This window comes from Camelina sativa, chromosome 20 (genome assembly GCF_030686135.1).
Source record: "Camelina sativa cultivar CO46 ecotype springtype chromosome 20, ASM3068613v1".
In the NCBI taxonomy this organism is placed as follows: Eukaryota; Viridiplantae; Streptophyta; class Magnoliopsida; order Brassicales; family Brassicaceae; genus Camelina; species Camelina sativa.
The window spans coordinates 1,992,317-2,007,544 of record NC_141899.1 but is presented as its reverse complement, the minus strand read 5'-3'; the positions used below and the strand labels follow the sequence as shown (position 1 = coordinate 2,007,544).

The 15,228-nt window shown below is 34.4% G+C and overlaps 5 protein-coding genes across 5 annotated transcripts; 1 reads left to right on the top strand and 4 right to left on the bottom strand.

The window, feature by feature from the left end:
* Positions 1-1,015, bottom strand: LOC104768735 (PRA1 family protein B3). Its single transcript, XM_010492769.3, has one exon. The coding sequence runs from the start codon at positions 902-904 to the stop codon at positions 251-253; it is 654 nt and encodes a 217-aa protein (XP_010491071.1). The 5' UTR covers positions 905-1,015; the 3' UTR covers positions 1-250.
* A 148-nt stretch (positions 1,016-1,163) lies between these two features.
* Positions 1,164-2,429, top strand: LOC109131426 (cytochrome b-c1 complex subunit 8-2, mitochondrial). Its single transcript, XM_019242437.2, has 2 exons — positions 1,164-1,387; positions 2,192-2,429. Exons 1-2 carry the CDS (start codon positions 1,218-1,220, stop codon positions 2,238-2,240), a joined length of 219 nt encoding a protein of 72 aa, XP_019097982.1. The 5' UTR covers positions 1,164-1,217; the 3' UTR covers positions 2,241-2,429.
* Positions 2,374-3,168, bottom strand: LOC104768736 (copper transport protein ATX1). The gene is given in 3 exon segments (XM_010492770.3): positions 2,374-2,718; positions 2,832-2,907; positions 3,031-3,168. Coding segments are annotated over 3 exon segments (234 nt in total). The 5' UTR covers positions 3,040-3,168; the 3' UTR covers positions 2,374-2,569.
* A 773-nt stretch (positions 3,169-3,941) lies between these two features.
* LOC104768733 (uncharacterized) lies at positions 3,942-5,016 on the bottom strand. The gene is made up of 3 exons (XM_010492768.3): positions 4,543-5,016; positions 4,274-4,343; positions 3,942-4,161 (listed from the first exon to the last, which is right to left on the bottom strand). The coding sequence occupies exons 1-3, from the start codon at positions 4,930-4,932 to the stop codon at positions 4,118-4,120; spliced, it is 504 nt and encodes a 167-aa protein (XP_010491070.1). The 5' UTR covers positions 4,933-5,016; the 3' UTR covers positions 3,942-4,117.
* Positions 5,017-7,110: 2,094 nt separating this feature from the next.
* On the bottom strand, positions 7,111-9,325 carry LOC104772127 (uncharacterized). The gene is made up of 2 exons (XM_010496774.3): positions 9,043-9,325; positions 7,111-8,882 (listed from the first exon to the last, which is right to left on the bottom strand). The coding sequence occupies exon 2, from the start codon at positions 8,372-8,374 to the stop codon at positions 7,271-7,273; it is 1,104 nt and encodes a 367-aa protein (XP_010495076.2). The 5' UTR covers positions 8,375-8,882; positions 9,043-9,325; the 3' UTR covers positions 7,111-7,270.
* Positions 9,326-15,228: the final 5,903 nt, after the last annotated feature.

Sequence of the window (15,228 nt, the reverse complement as noted above, 5' to 3'; positions counted from 1 at the left end):
TGTCACATGCAAAAGAGCCAAGGGATCGATTAATGTGATTGTATTGTACACGGAGAGTAAAGAGTAATGTGAGAAATTGTTGAATCAATTACATGTTTGAATCAATGGAGAATCAAAAATATCAAAATCTTGAATTCCTAAACTTAGAACCAAGAAGATCATCAATTCTACATTCCCAACGTAAGCAATTTTTCTAAAAGAAACAAATAAAGAATCATAGAATTGGTATACAGAGCAGGAGTCCTTAAACTCAGACACGACCTGACACAGGAGTTGATGCGGCGGCAACAGCGGCGGAGGTGGCAGCTCCGCTAAGGAAAGACAATAATCCGGTGTTAGCAGGTTCTTGATCATCCAAGAAAAGATCCTCCGGAACTCTAAACGCACCGTGCAAACACACAATCCCCAAACCAATCATCAAAGCAGAGGTCAATAAAGATCCAACGCTGGTCAAGAAGACAACAACGATCGTCAAAATCACCAAAACTCCAAGCGTTTCGCGATCCGAAAACGTACGGCCGAGAATCACCAGCGGTTGATCCGACGGACGGAAAAGGTAGAGAAAGATCCAGGAACCGAAGAGGCATATGAGAACGAGGAGAGACAGAGGATGCGAGAGGAGCGAGAGCGCGAGCACCAAGGACACGATCGTCACGTAATTCACCTTGAAGTAAGGTAGATTCCTCCGGATCCGAGAATACGCATCGGTTAGTGAATCTGGCCGCGAAATCGCGCTTCGATCGACGAGTTCTAACCACGGCCGTCGCTGCGATAGGCTTTGGCGGATCGACGACGAGAGGCGAGAGAGAAACGTGCGAAACGCCGGTGCGGAAACGGTTTGCTGAGGTTGGGAACCACCACCACCGGAATGGTCTGAGATCGGTAACGTTGGAGGATTAGCCATCACACACACGGAGGCGCGTGGATAGAAGACGCGTTTGTTTTAACGAATTGAATTTGACGTCTTCTCAAGCAACCTGTTTACCGTGTTAACGTTACAATGGAGCACCTTTACCGTACACGTGGATAATAGCATTAAGTTATAAATATAAGGCCCATTAACTATCTAGTGGGCTAAAAATGGGTTTTAAAAGGTCTTTTAACGCTCTGAACGACATCGTTTAGTGATGATTCGCTGCTTATTATAATCCGGCTTGAAAGGTCGGTCTTATTGTTGCATTTGTTGGAATCGGAGATTGACTGAGAAAAGAGAAAAAATGGGGAAGCAGCCGGTGAAATTGAAGGCGGTGGTTTACGCGTTATCGCCGTTTCAGCAGAAGATTATGACGGGTCTTTGGAAAGATCTGCCTGAGAAGATCCATCACAAGGTCTCTGAGAACTGGATCAGCACTATTCTCCTTCTCGCTCCCGTTATCGGCACCTACTCGTACGCTTCTCTCTCTCTCTCTCTGGATTTAGTCCATTAGCAAGCAGATTTGATGGATCGATTGTGTGGAAATGTGCGATCTGAGGATTGTGATGTTCTTAAATCTGAATGTTAGGTGATCCGTGTAGATTATTCAATTAGGTTGTTGGTTTATTGGGTATAACAGCACAATGGTGGTTTAAGGAACTCAAATGGTTTTAAGGGTTATTGTTTTGTGACAAATCTGTATGGATTGGTGTAAATTTTGATGCTTACTACTGTTTCTATGTAATCCAGTAAAATGATAGAAGTAGCTAGCTTGACTACAATAGAAGTTTTGATTTGATTATCTAGACAAAGTAGTTCCCCAAATAGGGATAGTGAATCCATGATGATGATGATAAAAAGAGAAGTCATAACCATTCGAAACGTTTCTGTTAATTCTGTCTGTGTTGAACTAGTAGTGTGTTAGCTTGTTGATGCCCTTTTACTTGAAGCAAGTGACTTTATGTGATGAACCAAAAAGGGGTTGAATTATTTTTAGCTGCCTTATCTATGGTTATCAATCACTCTCATAGAAATTAGGCAACATCATCGTCAGTAAACTTACTTGTGTCATGTGCATATCCTAATGTTAGACACTCATGACTATAATATGCTCTCAACCATTGTTGTTCATGTGCATATCCTAGTGTCAGGAAGAAAACTCGCTTGTCTCATGTGCATATCGTAATGACTCATGACTAAATGTAGTCCCAATCATTATGTTCTTGTTTTCAATGCTCATGTCCTGAACATGTATTTCCCTCTTGCAAATGAACGCAGGTATGCTCAATACTACAAAGAACAAGAGAAGTTGGAGCACAGGTTCTAAAGCATGAAGATTATCATATGCTTCTAACAAGAGTCCAATTCTTTCTTCAATTTTTCTTCCTCCAAAGTGTGTCCAAGTGACATTTTGTTATCATCAACATTCAAATTAGAAGCGAAAAAATGGCTTCCTTGCATTTTTGTTGAATAAATTTGTGGATTTCATGAATAACAACCCGAATGTTTGATCACATTTATTTTATCATACATACGAAACCGATGTAGTCGAATCCTCAACTAATGCGTAGGAATCGTGGCCAAAACTGAGCATTCATAGATATAGAGCTAACTATGGCCAAGGGGCCGTACAGTTCTAAGGAAAGCAAGAAGACTCTAGTTTGTGAAGAGGGTCTAGTTGTCTTCGTCCCATTTAACAGCAGCTTTCCTCACCTTTTGAAGAACCCTAATGACTTGTTCCTCAGTTACGTTCCCAGTGACTATGACTTTGTTGAGCTGTGTGTCCACATCGTATGTCTCAATATCTGTAAATTTAATTCATGTGTTATTATTGATGAACCAAAACAATTACAGAAAATATTGTAAGGTATGTTTGATTTTAGAAATCAGTAGGAGAAAAATATAACACAAATGTCACCTTCTATTTTCTTAATGGCTTTAAGTATTTTCCTGATGCATTCATCACAATGCAAATTCACTTTCAGCTCCACAATCTGTCAATCAAGAGAATCTTCTGTAAGCATAATTTGCAGGAACACTCTAGTTGCTAACGGTGCAATTAGAAAAGATTGATGAAAATAAAGTAAACCATCAACCATGTACAAAATCTTACTTACGTTAGCCATCACAGGATCTTTTGTGGAATAAAACGACTTCGTATCAATCTACTCCTTCGCAACTCGCTTCTTAGTGTAGAGAAGCAGAGAAAAAACAGAGTATGTGTCTAAAACAGGTTTTGTTATGGAGAAGGCAGAAGGAGGAACAAACCTATAAATACATGATTTAATGTTATAAAAAGACAAAAAGAGAAGAAGAAGAAGATGACGAATGGGATTCTTTGCGTAAAGGACGTTAATAAAAGCCTCACTGGCCTCCACTCGCATAGAAAGTTGTTTTAGTTCGCCGCGTTAGATAATAATAGGACCAAAGTAAATGGCTTTTTCCTTCATTTTCTACAACCGTTCGTTTAATATTATTCACTTTTTCAACCTTTTCACACTACATTTTTAAGAGAACAATCGTATCAGTCAGCAAATAGCATCATCATATCGTTCGGGTCGGACATTCGCTATTTGGTTAGGTTTGCTTCAACCTTTTGTATTTTTTTCATTCGGGACTAGAAAAACAACTCCGATGTTAATGTTAGAAAACCGACATCATGGTAGACTCACGGACTTAAAAAATTCTTGGATCCAATCTACAGTTTCTGATAGAATCTTATGTGAATCTTGAAAATTGCAATTCAGTATTATCAGTGAACAGGATCAATCCTCGGAGAGATGCAAACATTTGACCCCAATTTAACTTTACCTTTTTTCATTCCATCCAAACCCATAATTCATTGCACATGATCCTTAAAGACAAGAATGTAGCAGTAGATTCCTTGAAAAAGAAGAAATATCAAGTGACATTCCAGTTTAGATTCTTTGCAAATTGTTTGATTCTACATCTGGGGACAAAAGAACTAGAGAAGCCATGGCAAACTCTATACTGGTAAATGCAATGTTTTCAGCTAACAGACTCACCGTTGAAAAACTTCACTTGTGTGGTATTTAACTTGAGAACCCTTTTTTGACCATCAGAATGATACAAAAGCTTCAAATTTTTGAATACAGCAAGTATTAAACAAAGGACAGGAAGAGAGAGAAACTAACAAATCAAAGTCACTTGGCAATACAAACATTCAAAAAAAGGTCATCATCATCAATCTTTCTTATCATTGGAATCTGAATCGCTTGCATTATAACCTGGCATTATTAGTAAGAAAGAACCCCAAATTAATACACACAAACAAACTCACAAGATTTTCACTCAATTCAATAAAAGAATCAAACAAAAGTCAATGTTTTAGTAATTTACCTGGAGGCTTCTCACTCACTTGCCAAGCTGATGATCGAGTTCTTGAAGCTTTGCTAATCCAAGCACGACCCTAAGACATATACAATTCTAAATCAGATACACACTTACACCTTCAAACTCTAGTAGACCATTCGATCATTCTAATCACAACAAACCGAAGGCATACACAATGTACATACAGAGACGAAAAAATCAAATCTTTGTATCGACTCTAGAAGAATTGTAGGAAAACAAGCTAAACCCAGAAAGCAGAATGAAAAAGGTGAAACCTTTTGTTCATCTTTGGGGATTCCATAGCCGCTGCAATACATCTGACCAACCAAGACCTGCATACCAACGTCACCAGATTTGGCATCCTTGAGGGTATCCTGGAACCAACGTCTGACGCAATCCTCGACGACCTGAGCAAGGGGAACCCGATTAATAGGAACCGAACCCGAAGCAGGAGCGGGATTGGAACCCGAGTGCGATCCCGCCTTCTCCAGCTTAACAAGATTGGGGTAATCGAGGAGGTGTTGAGTGGTCGTCTTCTTGACGAAGACTTTGTTCCGCGGAGGAGGAGGAGTGGGTCTGTGGGGTCTGATTGGATTCTCGGAAGAGAGTCTAATGGCGAATTCTGAGAATCTGACCGTCGTACTAGTTACCATCGCTTTCCCCATTCAACCATTATAGGGTTTTTTCCAATTTCTCGTTTTTTTAGTCGGCTTCTAATTTCTGGTTTAACAGTTTCTTTTTATTTCTTTTATATTTTTTTTTTAAGAAATAGCAGCACAAAAAATATAGTAATCTCTGGATATTTAAGAATTTAAGACTTTTTTACCCGTATTATCTATGTATTTTATTTGTATCAACAAAAAGAAATAAATGAGAATTTGTTAAGAAAAATATGTAAATCTATTAAATGTATATCAAACTCAAAGCTATTAAAATAGGTGTGTCAACGATTGATAATAAATATTTATACTCTAAGTTTAGAGTATATAATCCACATTATTTATTATTTGTTTTTAAAGCAATTATTTGAATTGTAATTTTTTTTTCTTGTTTAGATTCACCTGTCACCGACTATATGTTAAAACAGAAGTTTAGGCAACTACTGAGTACATTGCATTTTAATGATTTTTTTAATATAAAACTAACTCTATTTTGTAATTTTATGTAAACTTTTAATATATGTAAATATATATTATCATAGTAAATATTTTATATTTTACTTTAAAATATCAATTTGGATCATTCATTTGAATTAAGACGTATAATTAGTTTACATTATTTATGTTTGCAATATTTTAGGTAGTTATTTGTGTATTCTATTTATAATTTCAAAAAAAACCATTGCAAAGAAATATTATTTTTGTAACCACAACAAATTTATTTTTCATAATTATTTTATAAATCATGATTTGCTATAGTTTGAGAGCAAGATAAATCATTGTAAACATACATATGTTTACAAATCAAATTTATCTTGCTCTCAAACTATCTTAAACTTATATGATTATGAAATGAACACAATGTTTGTGTATGTTCAAGTATCATAACTCATTAGTAGTTAAAAATTTGGTATTAAAAAGTGGATAAAGCACTACAACTAAATTCTCAGTTTTCAATCTTATTCTCAATCTTATGTGAGCGATAATATACGCAAACCCTTTTCCATTGAAGAAAATCTTTATTTTTAAGTGAAGAAGCCATGTTCAGTTCATTTTCTGTGCATTGTAAAAGTTTTGAATGAAGAAAAAAAATTATGCTACAAGAAAGTCACACATGTATTGCCTACATATTTTGTTCCCTCCATTTTAGTTGTTATTTATACACATATTGCATAAGAAGTTAACAAAGTTGCTTATACATTTTTGTGAGACCAAAATTGTCTGTTTCTCAAAAGTTTTAACTTCTTGTCATTCTCATTAATCACATAATAAACATTTGGTGACATCTTTATCAAAAGAACTATATGTGTGGTTGGCAGTTGGCCTTTTTTTACTTGTTTTTGCTACAGCTTTAATTTGCATGGTTTATATGACTCGTAAATTACATAAACTCCAAAACAAAACGAATTTGAACTTTAGTTCCATTTAAATATAAATATACCTGAACCGTATAAACGGAGTCCAATAGTAAATCTGGTTTTACATCGATTACCATTTGAGTATCCTCCTAATCCAGAAAAGTTCAAAACAAACTTTGATTAAAAACTCTTGGTAGTTCTAACACGATATTATTAACAGACAAAAACTGAAATCTGTTGTTAAACAAGATTATATTAATAATAACCAAAAAAAGTTCTAACCACAAACCAGATCACAAACAGACAAGATTTAGCCAATGGAAAAAAAAATTAAAACACACAAACTTTATTTTCTAACGGAAAAGATTTTTCGCTAACAAGACTCCGCCTCCGTGGCAATTGGGACATGACGGCTCACCCTACTGTCTCCACAGCCAATTGAGAATACATCTTTGGTGAAACAAATGATTGCAACAGGTTAATCCTAGAAGATCACAAATTTGAGTTTGTGTTATCGCTTCGAGACAAATGGAACATTCTGTGAACAGAAGCTCTCTAGGTGGATCATCGCGCCAATACTCGGTTTGTCACCCTTCAAAACGAAATTATATGTTGTTTTGTGAGAGTGTTTCTCTATTTATGTTTCTCATTTTTGTGAGACCAAAACTTGTCTGTTTCTCATATATTATGATACATTGATACATATGCCCAAAGTTGCTTCCACAGTTTCGTGAGAACGTGAGCAAAATTATATGTATGTTTGTAGCATATCAAAAAGTTTTTAACTTCTTGTCATTCTCATTAATCACATAAACTCCAAAACAAAAGGAATTTGAACTTTAGTTCCGTTTAAATATAAATATACCTGAACCGTATAAACAGAGTCCAATAGTAAATCTGGTTTTACATCGATTACCATTTGAGTATATATATTCTTAATCCAGAAAAATTCAAAACAAACTTTGATAAAAAAACTCTTGATAGTTCTAACTAGCTTCTCTGTGTATGAATGGAGGAGAAGGTGGACTTAGAGCTTCATCACTCTTACCTCCCAAGCAAGTATCATCTTTCCGTCTACTCGGGCTGAGAGACGAGCCAGCTATCGTCGTGGTCATCTCCTTAGGTGAGCAACTCGGATCAAACACACCATCTTCACGAGCCAATGAAGATACCAGAACCTCATCACCATCAACCTTACTATTTTCTTCTCTTCTTTTGAAGAATCTATCTTCCACTATTTCATAAGAATTTGCGGTCCGGACTTCTTGAGCCAAAGAACACCAACAACAGAATAACCAGAGTGTACAATCAGCAATAGCAGGTCTCCCACAACAGAAGTTATAACTCGGTAACTTGAATCTTTTCCTCATCTGTATTCTCCAAAAACCACCATATAGCAAACCAAACAAGCAAAGCACAATGCCGGTATATCCAAGTGCCTCCCTCACCATCTCGTTATCGATGTTTATAGCAGCCAAGTTGAATATAAAGAAAGGAGCCAAACAGAAGAGAATAAAAGTGGCAATGTGCACATACATGTTCCCAAACCCAATCCTCTCCATGTTCCAACCAAACACACAGAAAGTGCAGAACAGTGAGAGATAAGCCAATGAAATATCTTCCCATATATCAAGAATCCCACCTCTCCATTCAGGATTACTCACGTCTGTAGAAGCAAATGAATATCTCCGTTCAAGAGATAACTTGCGATTAGTAGTAACCGGTCCTTCTTCCACAGGCTGCACTTGATTCTCCACGTCTCCTTGAGGATGATAATCTTTCCCAAGTGGACTAAGAATAGTGTACAAACCTGCAGCCGCAGGAGCTGCTATTGCAACAGATATGCATATAGCTACACCAATGGGGGGTCTCTCGGATCTTCTATACCCTAAGTTAAGACCGCAAAGCCCATACTGAGCAAAACAGTTCAAGTGAAGCAAAAGAACAACAACCATCATGTGTAACCATTCGTTTGGCTTGTAAGTCCCGTTCTCGCAGTAAATCTTCCTAAGCGTTGTAACATCATCTTGCTTCCATCTACAGAGAAGCACGAGGTGATAAAACCGTTTCGGGTGTTGATACAAACACATCAGAGTAAACAATGCATTGAGGATCTGGTTGTTAACTTCAAACCAGACATCTCTCTGTGACTTCTTGGGCAAAACATGAAGAGCCAGAAACCTAGGAGATGGTCGGAGAGTTCTTTGCCTGATGATGTTTCTAATAGGGTTAAGCTTCTGAGTTTTGGTTCTGCTTCTGCTAGATTGAAGAGAATGACAGAGGAAAGAGATGAGGTTTCACGCTCAGTTAACAGCTCAAGCAACGTAAATCTCCGGGAAAGAATCAGTGTGATGTTTTCCCGGAAAATCGAGTGGGCTTGTTTGATGAAATTAAGTAAGCAATGGCTTAGGAACCCGTTGAACATGGCTCTTTTCTTGTGGATCCTTGTGGTTGCTGTCTCTGGTGCGATTCTCTTCATGGTTATGACTGGGAGGACATGAAACCCTAGCTTTTTTACAACTATCATCAGATCCTTCAATCTTATCATTTAAACCACCCATTGTCTCTTCCTGATTAAAAAAAAGGTAAAGACAAATCCTTTACCGGGAAAAGCTAGTCAATAGACATTGCTGGCAAAATTCTGTAAACCCAATAAAAACAGAGGTATGAAAGCGATTCAAAGAAGACAATTCTACTTATGGACACATTCAAAACGAATAAAGTCTTCAACTTTGACAAAAGAAGATGGGAAAAAAACCTCAATTTGGACGAGATTGAATAGGAAACTTTTTGGAACGAGTTACATAATATGCCCAGAATTGGAATTGGCTACTACAGTTACAGAGAAACCCAGAACGAAAGAGACGAACGAAGGTTGAAGATTATATGGTTTGGAATTTCGAATCCTGAAGGATCGATTTAAAGCAAAAGATGGTGATTTTGAAACTGATAAAAGAGAGAGACATCGAAAGATGAAGAGCGGTTTCCACTACTGCCTTCCCCTCCTCCAAACAGTTAGAACAAGAGCCATCATAGGTCATAGGGCCACGTCATCACCTTAATGTCTTAAAATATCTATCATAAAAATTGATTTAAATATTAATTATTTAAATGAATGTTTTCTTTTTTGGTTTGCGCTTGAAAATTTCAGGTAGTGTCGAAAACGTTAGAAGATATTTGACGAAAAAAACTAATTAATCAATTTATAGTATAGTTTAATAAGTTATGTGTGTCCTAATAACTTCTTGACAACTAAATTAATCAATTTGATTATTACATGTTTCCTGACACATCATGAAGACATGAACGAACAACTAATTAATTTGATAATCAATTTTGAAGGACATGCGTTTTAGTCATTATTCATTTATCATCGGTTCCACGTTATATTAACCTATGTTTGTTTCAATAATAGTACGAGTTTAAGAAAATATTTAATGATTCAAATAACTTTAGTTATGTCGTAAATGTTAAAACTCCAAAAACATACCACAATGTGTGGTTTAGTGATACTAATTTAGTGGCTTTATTATATTCTGGATTCAGTGTGTGGGCTTGTACATGTGGTGTGAATTGTAAAAAACTGAAATTGGTTTTTTCATTTGTTCATGTTTTGATGAGCTTTTTTTTTTTATGTTAATTTTTTGTTTGGAAGAGTTTAGTCCACAAGGCAACAAGCAAAAGGAGACCCGTGTTTATTAGGCCCAAATGTTTTTAGAAACAATTAGCAGAATCTACAGAACTGGTTCCAACAAGCAGAGGCGTATTCGATTGTTATGCGAAACAAAAAAAAATCGAATAGAAAAATGTCAACGTATCTTTAGTACTGTCACGAACGAGTTTTTACAGACCAATCAAACAAATTCTGAATAGCACTTTAGTATTGTCACTGCCTATTTAGAATGTCATCTTTCACAACAACATGCATTGTACATAATGTATAGTGTATGTATGATTCGAGCAAAGGAACACCAAATCTTCCAACTGTTATGTCGAAATTTTTCTTTTAGATATCATGATAACTTGTAGCAGGATACATTATACATAAGATATTCCATAATTCATAGTACCGACCCGGTTATTTTTTGGTAGAGTATGCGTTTAGTTTTAAAATCAATGATTAAACCGGCAAAATAAAAGTTGAAAACGTCAACTCTCATTCGTGACATTCATACTTTTGACTCATATGTATAGGCCTGGGCATTCGGTTAACCATTCGGTTTCGGTTCGGTTGTATTCGGTTTCGGTTATTTTGGATATAGTAATATAGTAACCATTTGGATATTTATGAAATTTCGGTTTAGTTCGGTTCGGTTTCTTTCGGTTCGGTTTCGGTTTGGTTATTTAAATAAATAACCATAACTAACATAAATTATATTAACATTAACCAAATAAACCAAATAAACCAAATATAACCAAAACTAACCGAATATAACCAAAATTAACCAAATATACAATAACAAAAATACAAAAAAGGGAAAAATATTGATTCAATTTTACAAAATAGTATTTAACTTTGTAAATTCAAAATAATAACATTTACATATATTGATTATTTAAAATATTTAATTGTTTTGAATCTAGAAATAATTTATATTTTAAGTTTATTTTATAGTTTTGCATAATATTAAGTATATAATATTTGATATCTTCTAGGTTTTCGGATATTTCGGTTAACCATTTAATTGTCGGTTCGGTTCGGTTCGGTTTCGGTTAGTTTGGATATAGATTTTTACTAACCATTCGGGTATTTGAAGAATTTCGGTTCGGTTCGGTTTAGTTTTTTTCGGTTCGGTTTCGGTCGGTTATTTGGTTATCGGTTATTTTGCCCAGCCCTACATATGTACGTGGTTGCTATTATATGTCAATAAGATCAACTTTTGGGATATTTTCGTATATTGACTGCACCCAGCCCCTTTAACGTCTCATCGAAGCGTTGATGGTAAAATTATATAGATATATGTATAATGTACAAAGAATCTGCAGCATCTTCGTTACACAGTCAATTATTCATATCCAAAGCTGTAATATAAGAAGTTAGGCACATTCAGTCAAATGATCTCAATGATGTCATATAGTTTAGTTTAGTTTAGTAAGTTTTTTTTTTCCCTCTTTTGACTAAAATAATGGAAGACGACATATATGGTTGACTTGGTTCGGATTAGGGATCTTAAGACTTTGAGATACCTTACACATGGAAGCTATTGGAGCAGAACCACTTTCAGAAATATGATGATCGTAGTTGTTATTTTTAAGATAAAGAATGCACGAGCGTGCTGTGTTAGTATTGTTTTTTTATCTGTAAATGATGATGTTGATTTTAATTATATGGTTGTAATTGTATACGCGAAATAGTATAGATATTTTACATGTAAATGCAAATAAACGCTGCAGAGGCGACGATCAAAATCTAGATAATTTGTATTTGTATATATTCATTATCTCATTCATTGTTTCCTAAAATTAGAGAAAACATTTACTATCATGAAATACATTCTTCAAACGCAAAAAAATCATACTCAAATCTTAAGCGGTTTATCTAAATTATCTGCTATGTAAACATAAACCATTTCATTTTGGTATCTAGGCTTCTCAATCAGACTGAAAACTTTGAAGGGACTAATACTTACTATCATTTTCAACTCAATTGTATTTGTGTTTGCCTTTGAATGGAGACTAAGATACGTCACACGTGAATTACTTACGTTTACGATTAATATATACATTTTTTGTTGGTAATATGTTTTATATAAACTGTCCCATCTTCTTTAGTTAATTTTGGCATTTTCTATGTAATTGACAATTCAAATAATAATCTTCAATATATGCTGCAAAGAGTGTTTTAAAAATTCTTTGTAGCAATTACTCACTCTAACAACTTTTTCCACTTATTGACCCTAACAAGGAGGTTTATATCTCTCTTCTAATATTCGAAGCTGTTAACCAGTGTAGGTGATCCTTAATTCAAAAATATAATTAAAGATAGTTGATTCCGAATTATGTGTTATTTCACATATATAGTGGTATTGATTATAACTTATAAAGGGCTACCAAGTGTATTTAATTTAAATGTGGCAAGCAACGTTAACGTAAAAACAAAATACGGGAGAAAAATGTTAGTCTTTATATAGTTCTAGAAATGTTAAGGAACGTAGTTGTGAATTTGTGAAGAACACAAGTTTTGTTCAAATGGTCCAATGATATATTAAAAAATGTAACGTTCCAAGTCAGCGTCAACAAGCAAATGCTAGCTAGTGGCTAATACTCAAAATTCAATGAACATTCCTGTACTTTGAAGTAACATATAATTGAGTATATATCTAGAAGCCTTTCTTTGTTTTCTTCTCTTTGATTACTAAAAAAGGTTTTGATTATGTTTCTTATATAAGTACCTTTTAGGTTGGTGTGAATATGAGACCGGTGAAGGTATCTAACTTTAAATTTTTGTTTGTTTATAATTCCACTTAATTAGCTTGATTCTGATATAACGCATATAGTAAACTGGAAAGTGACAGGCGTGCCTCCATAGTAAAGTAATATATCCTGTAAAAAGTAAAAGCCGCGTAGTGTAAAAGTGTACGACTTCTTCTACCATTGATCCTTGTTTTATAGTTAGTCTTTTAATCTAAATATTTAAACATTTAATTCGTTTTACGAGAAAGATCTCCACACTAGATTAGTATACATTAGCATTACTTAGTTTGCTCTATATATAAATCAAATTGATCGTTTCAAAAGCTATCGTATATATTATTAGTGTGACAGAAAAGAAAATTGTAAGAAAATATGCCGAGTGTTAACTTGATGTAATTATGTAATGTAATGTTTCTGCAAATACTATTTGCCAAATAGAAATCAAAGGAACTTAATGCCTTGCTGGGAAGTGGAAAGAAATATGGTAAGATTTAACAAATCTAGTAATGTAAGCTCTCTTTTCACAAAATCAAATGTTTGGTCGTCTAAAGTATTAATTAGATACATAGGCCACTATTCTTGACAACTCTCCCTAACAAACTCTTATATAATTTGTCATGGTGTATGCTGAAAATGATATATGTCTAATCCATAATATATTACTGTATATGGTGACTTTGATGCATTGATTATTTATTATCACGACCGTTAACCTAAAAAGATACTAAACATTAGTTAAGGCATCGAAATCAACGTGGAAAAAACCTACGAAAAGCACCAAGTGATTGACCTGTATGGGGTGGCGTAAGGGTAAAGATTGAGAATTTAGGGTTCAAGAGCCTAAATTTTTTTATTTTACTTTAATTTTGAGTTTGATTTTATATACTTGTGAACAACATTGATTGATGTGTTTGTTGACTATTTATTGGTGTTCTGTTCAGGGATTCGGACAAGGTGTTTGTTCACCTTCGAACCACGTTTAACCGCTGTACGAGTTGGCTACCAAAAAAAAAATGGAGCCTTCAAAATTTCTAGTTTCGATATCTACAATAAGAAAATGACTAATTCAACCTGATTATGGATCTAGATCCAAAAACTTTTTGTTAGTAAATTTTTTGTTTGGCTTATCTATGTGTAAAACATATCTAAAATGAATTAGAATTTTCCTGTCACAAACAAATACGGTACTTTTCAGTGAAAATGTAAAATAATAGATATATATGCTCATCATGTGCTTCTATGAACTAATGATCCTGGCCGTAGTTATCGCTCGGGTGAGTAATGTGTAACATGTGGTGGATCTACAAGCATAACTCATCTCTTCCTCACTTGTAAGACATGTACAATTTAAATTCGATTTCATAACAGTAAACACTTTTCAAACCGGTACGTTGAACCAACACTATTTAATTGTAGGATTTTTAATAAATTTTTTGATATTGATAGTTAGATCAATTGTTTTTAGCTATGTCTGCATCAACAATTTTAGAATTTGTGATATTAGTAAATGCCATATATATGTTTGTCTTCGTCCTCCCACGTTTCTTCGATCGTCAATTTTAATTCATCTTTCTTCAAATCTCTAAGTTTGTTACTCACAAATGTAGAAAAATAAGTTCAATAGTTGACCATATGTATCATCACGATTTTTTTGTTCGTATATATTGTTCACTTACGAACAGTCAAAAAATAATTGCTAACAAAATCCACGCATCTTCAATTACGTACGACGACGACTCTGTGAGTTACACACGATTGATGATTTTTTTAACGTTATCCTAGTTGCTGTTTATTTTATAGTCCGAACTGTTACAATTTTCGTGGCATATTTTACCAAAGATCATCAATAATGTAAATCGTTTCTTGATATCTCTCTGCCTTTTTGATGTTTGAAAACATTGGAGATAAAGAGATTTTGGACACATACAAAAAAAAAAAAAAAAAGATAAAAAAGACAGATTTCGACACATGTATATACACTTTTGTGGCGGAGCTCTATCTTAATTAAACAAGACGCGTTTTCACATAGTTTCCCAAAACCCTTTCCTTTTTCTATGCTGGTAACGGGGGAAAAAAGTATTAGTATGCATATCGAATCATCAATCGGTAAGATGGCTAAACAAGTATTTGATATTAGCAAGAAAGAAGAGTTCACAATAACGAATAACAAATTTTCAAACAGTCACAACGCGTTGTTTATAGATATATATATTTCCATCCAACGTAAAATTATTTTCAATTTCGACTAGTGAAATTAAAAAGTATAATAAAAATCCGATTGATATACTATTTAGTTGACATTAGGGAATTATCGCTTACAAAATTTGGTTTAGTTTAACCTCTCTGTCCTACGGAGATAATTACAAAGTCGATTCCATGCAAAATGATAATTCAACCCTCATGAGTCATGAAAATTAAGGTAAATAAAAATAACATGAAGTACACATTTTTCAACGCGTTGGGTCACCAATATATCACTTTAGAACATCCTTCACGTCTCTATATAAACCTCGATTCTGTTATGCTTTGT

Bases quoted from the DNA above. Each gene is read 5' to 3' on its own strand.
- LOC104768733 (XM_010492768.3), bottom strand. From the start codon at position 4,932: ATGGGGAAAGCGATGGTAACTAGTACGACGGTCAGATTCTCAGAATTC. The intron at 4,344-4,542 runs GTTTCACCTTTT...TATATGTCTTAG, and splicing joins TCCCCAAAGATGAACAAAAG to GGTCGTGCTTGGATTAGCAA. The intron at 4,162-4,273 runs GTAAATTACTAA...TAATAATGCCAG, and splicing joins AGTGAGTGAGAAGCCTCCAG to GTTATAATGCAAGCGATTCA.
- LOC104768735 (XM_010492769.3), bottom strand. From the start codon at position 904: ATGGCTAATCCTCCAACGTTACCGATCTCAGACCATTCCGGTGGTGGT.
- LOC109131426 (XM_019242437.2), top strand. From the start codon at position 1,218: ATGGGGAAGCAGCCGGTGAAATTGAAGGCGGTGGTTTACGCGTTATCG. The intron at 1,388-2,191 runs GTACGCTTCTCT...AAATGAACGCAG, and splicing joins CCCGTTATCGGCACCTACTC to GTATGCTCAATACTACAAAG.
- LOC104772127 (XM_010496774.3), bottom strand. From the start codon at position 8,374: ATGTGTTTGTATCAACACCCGAAACGGTTTTATCACCTCGTGCTTCTC.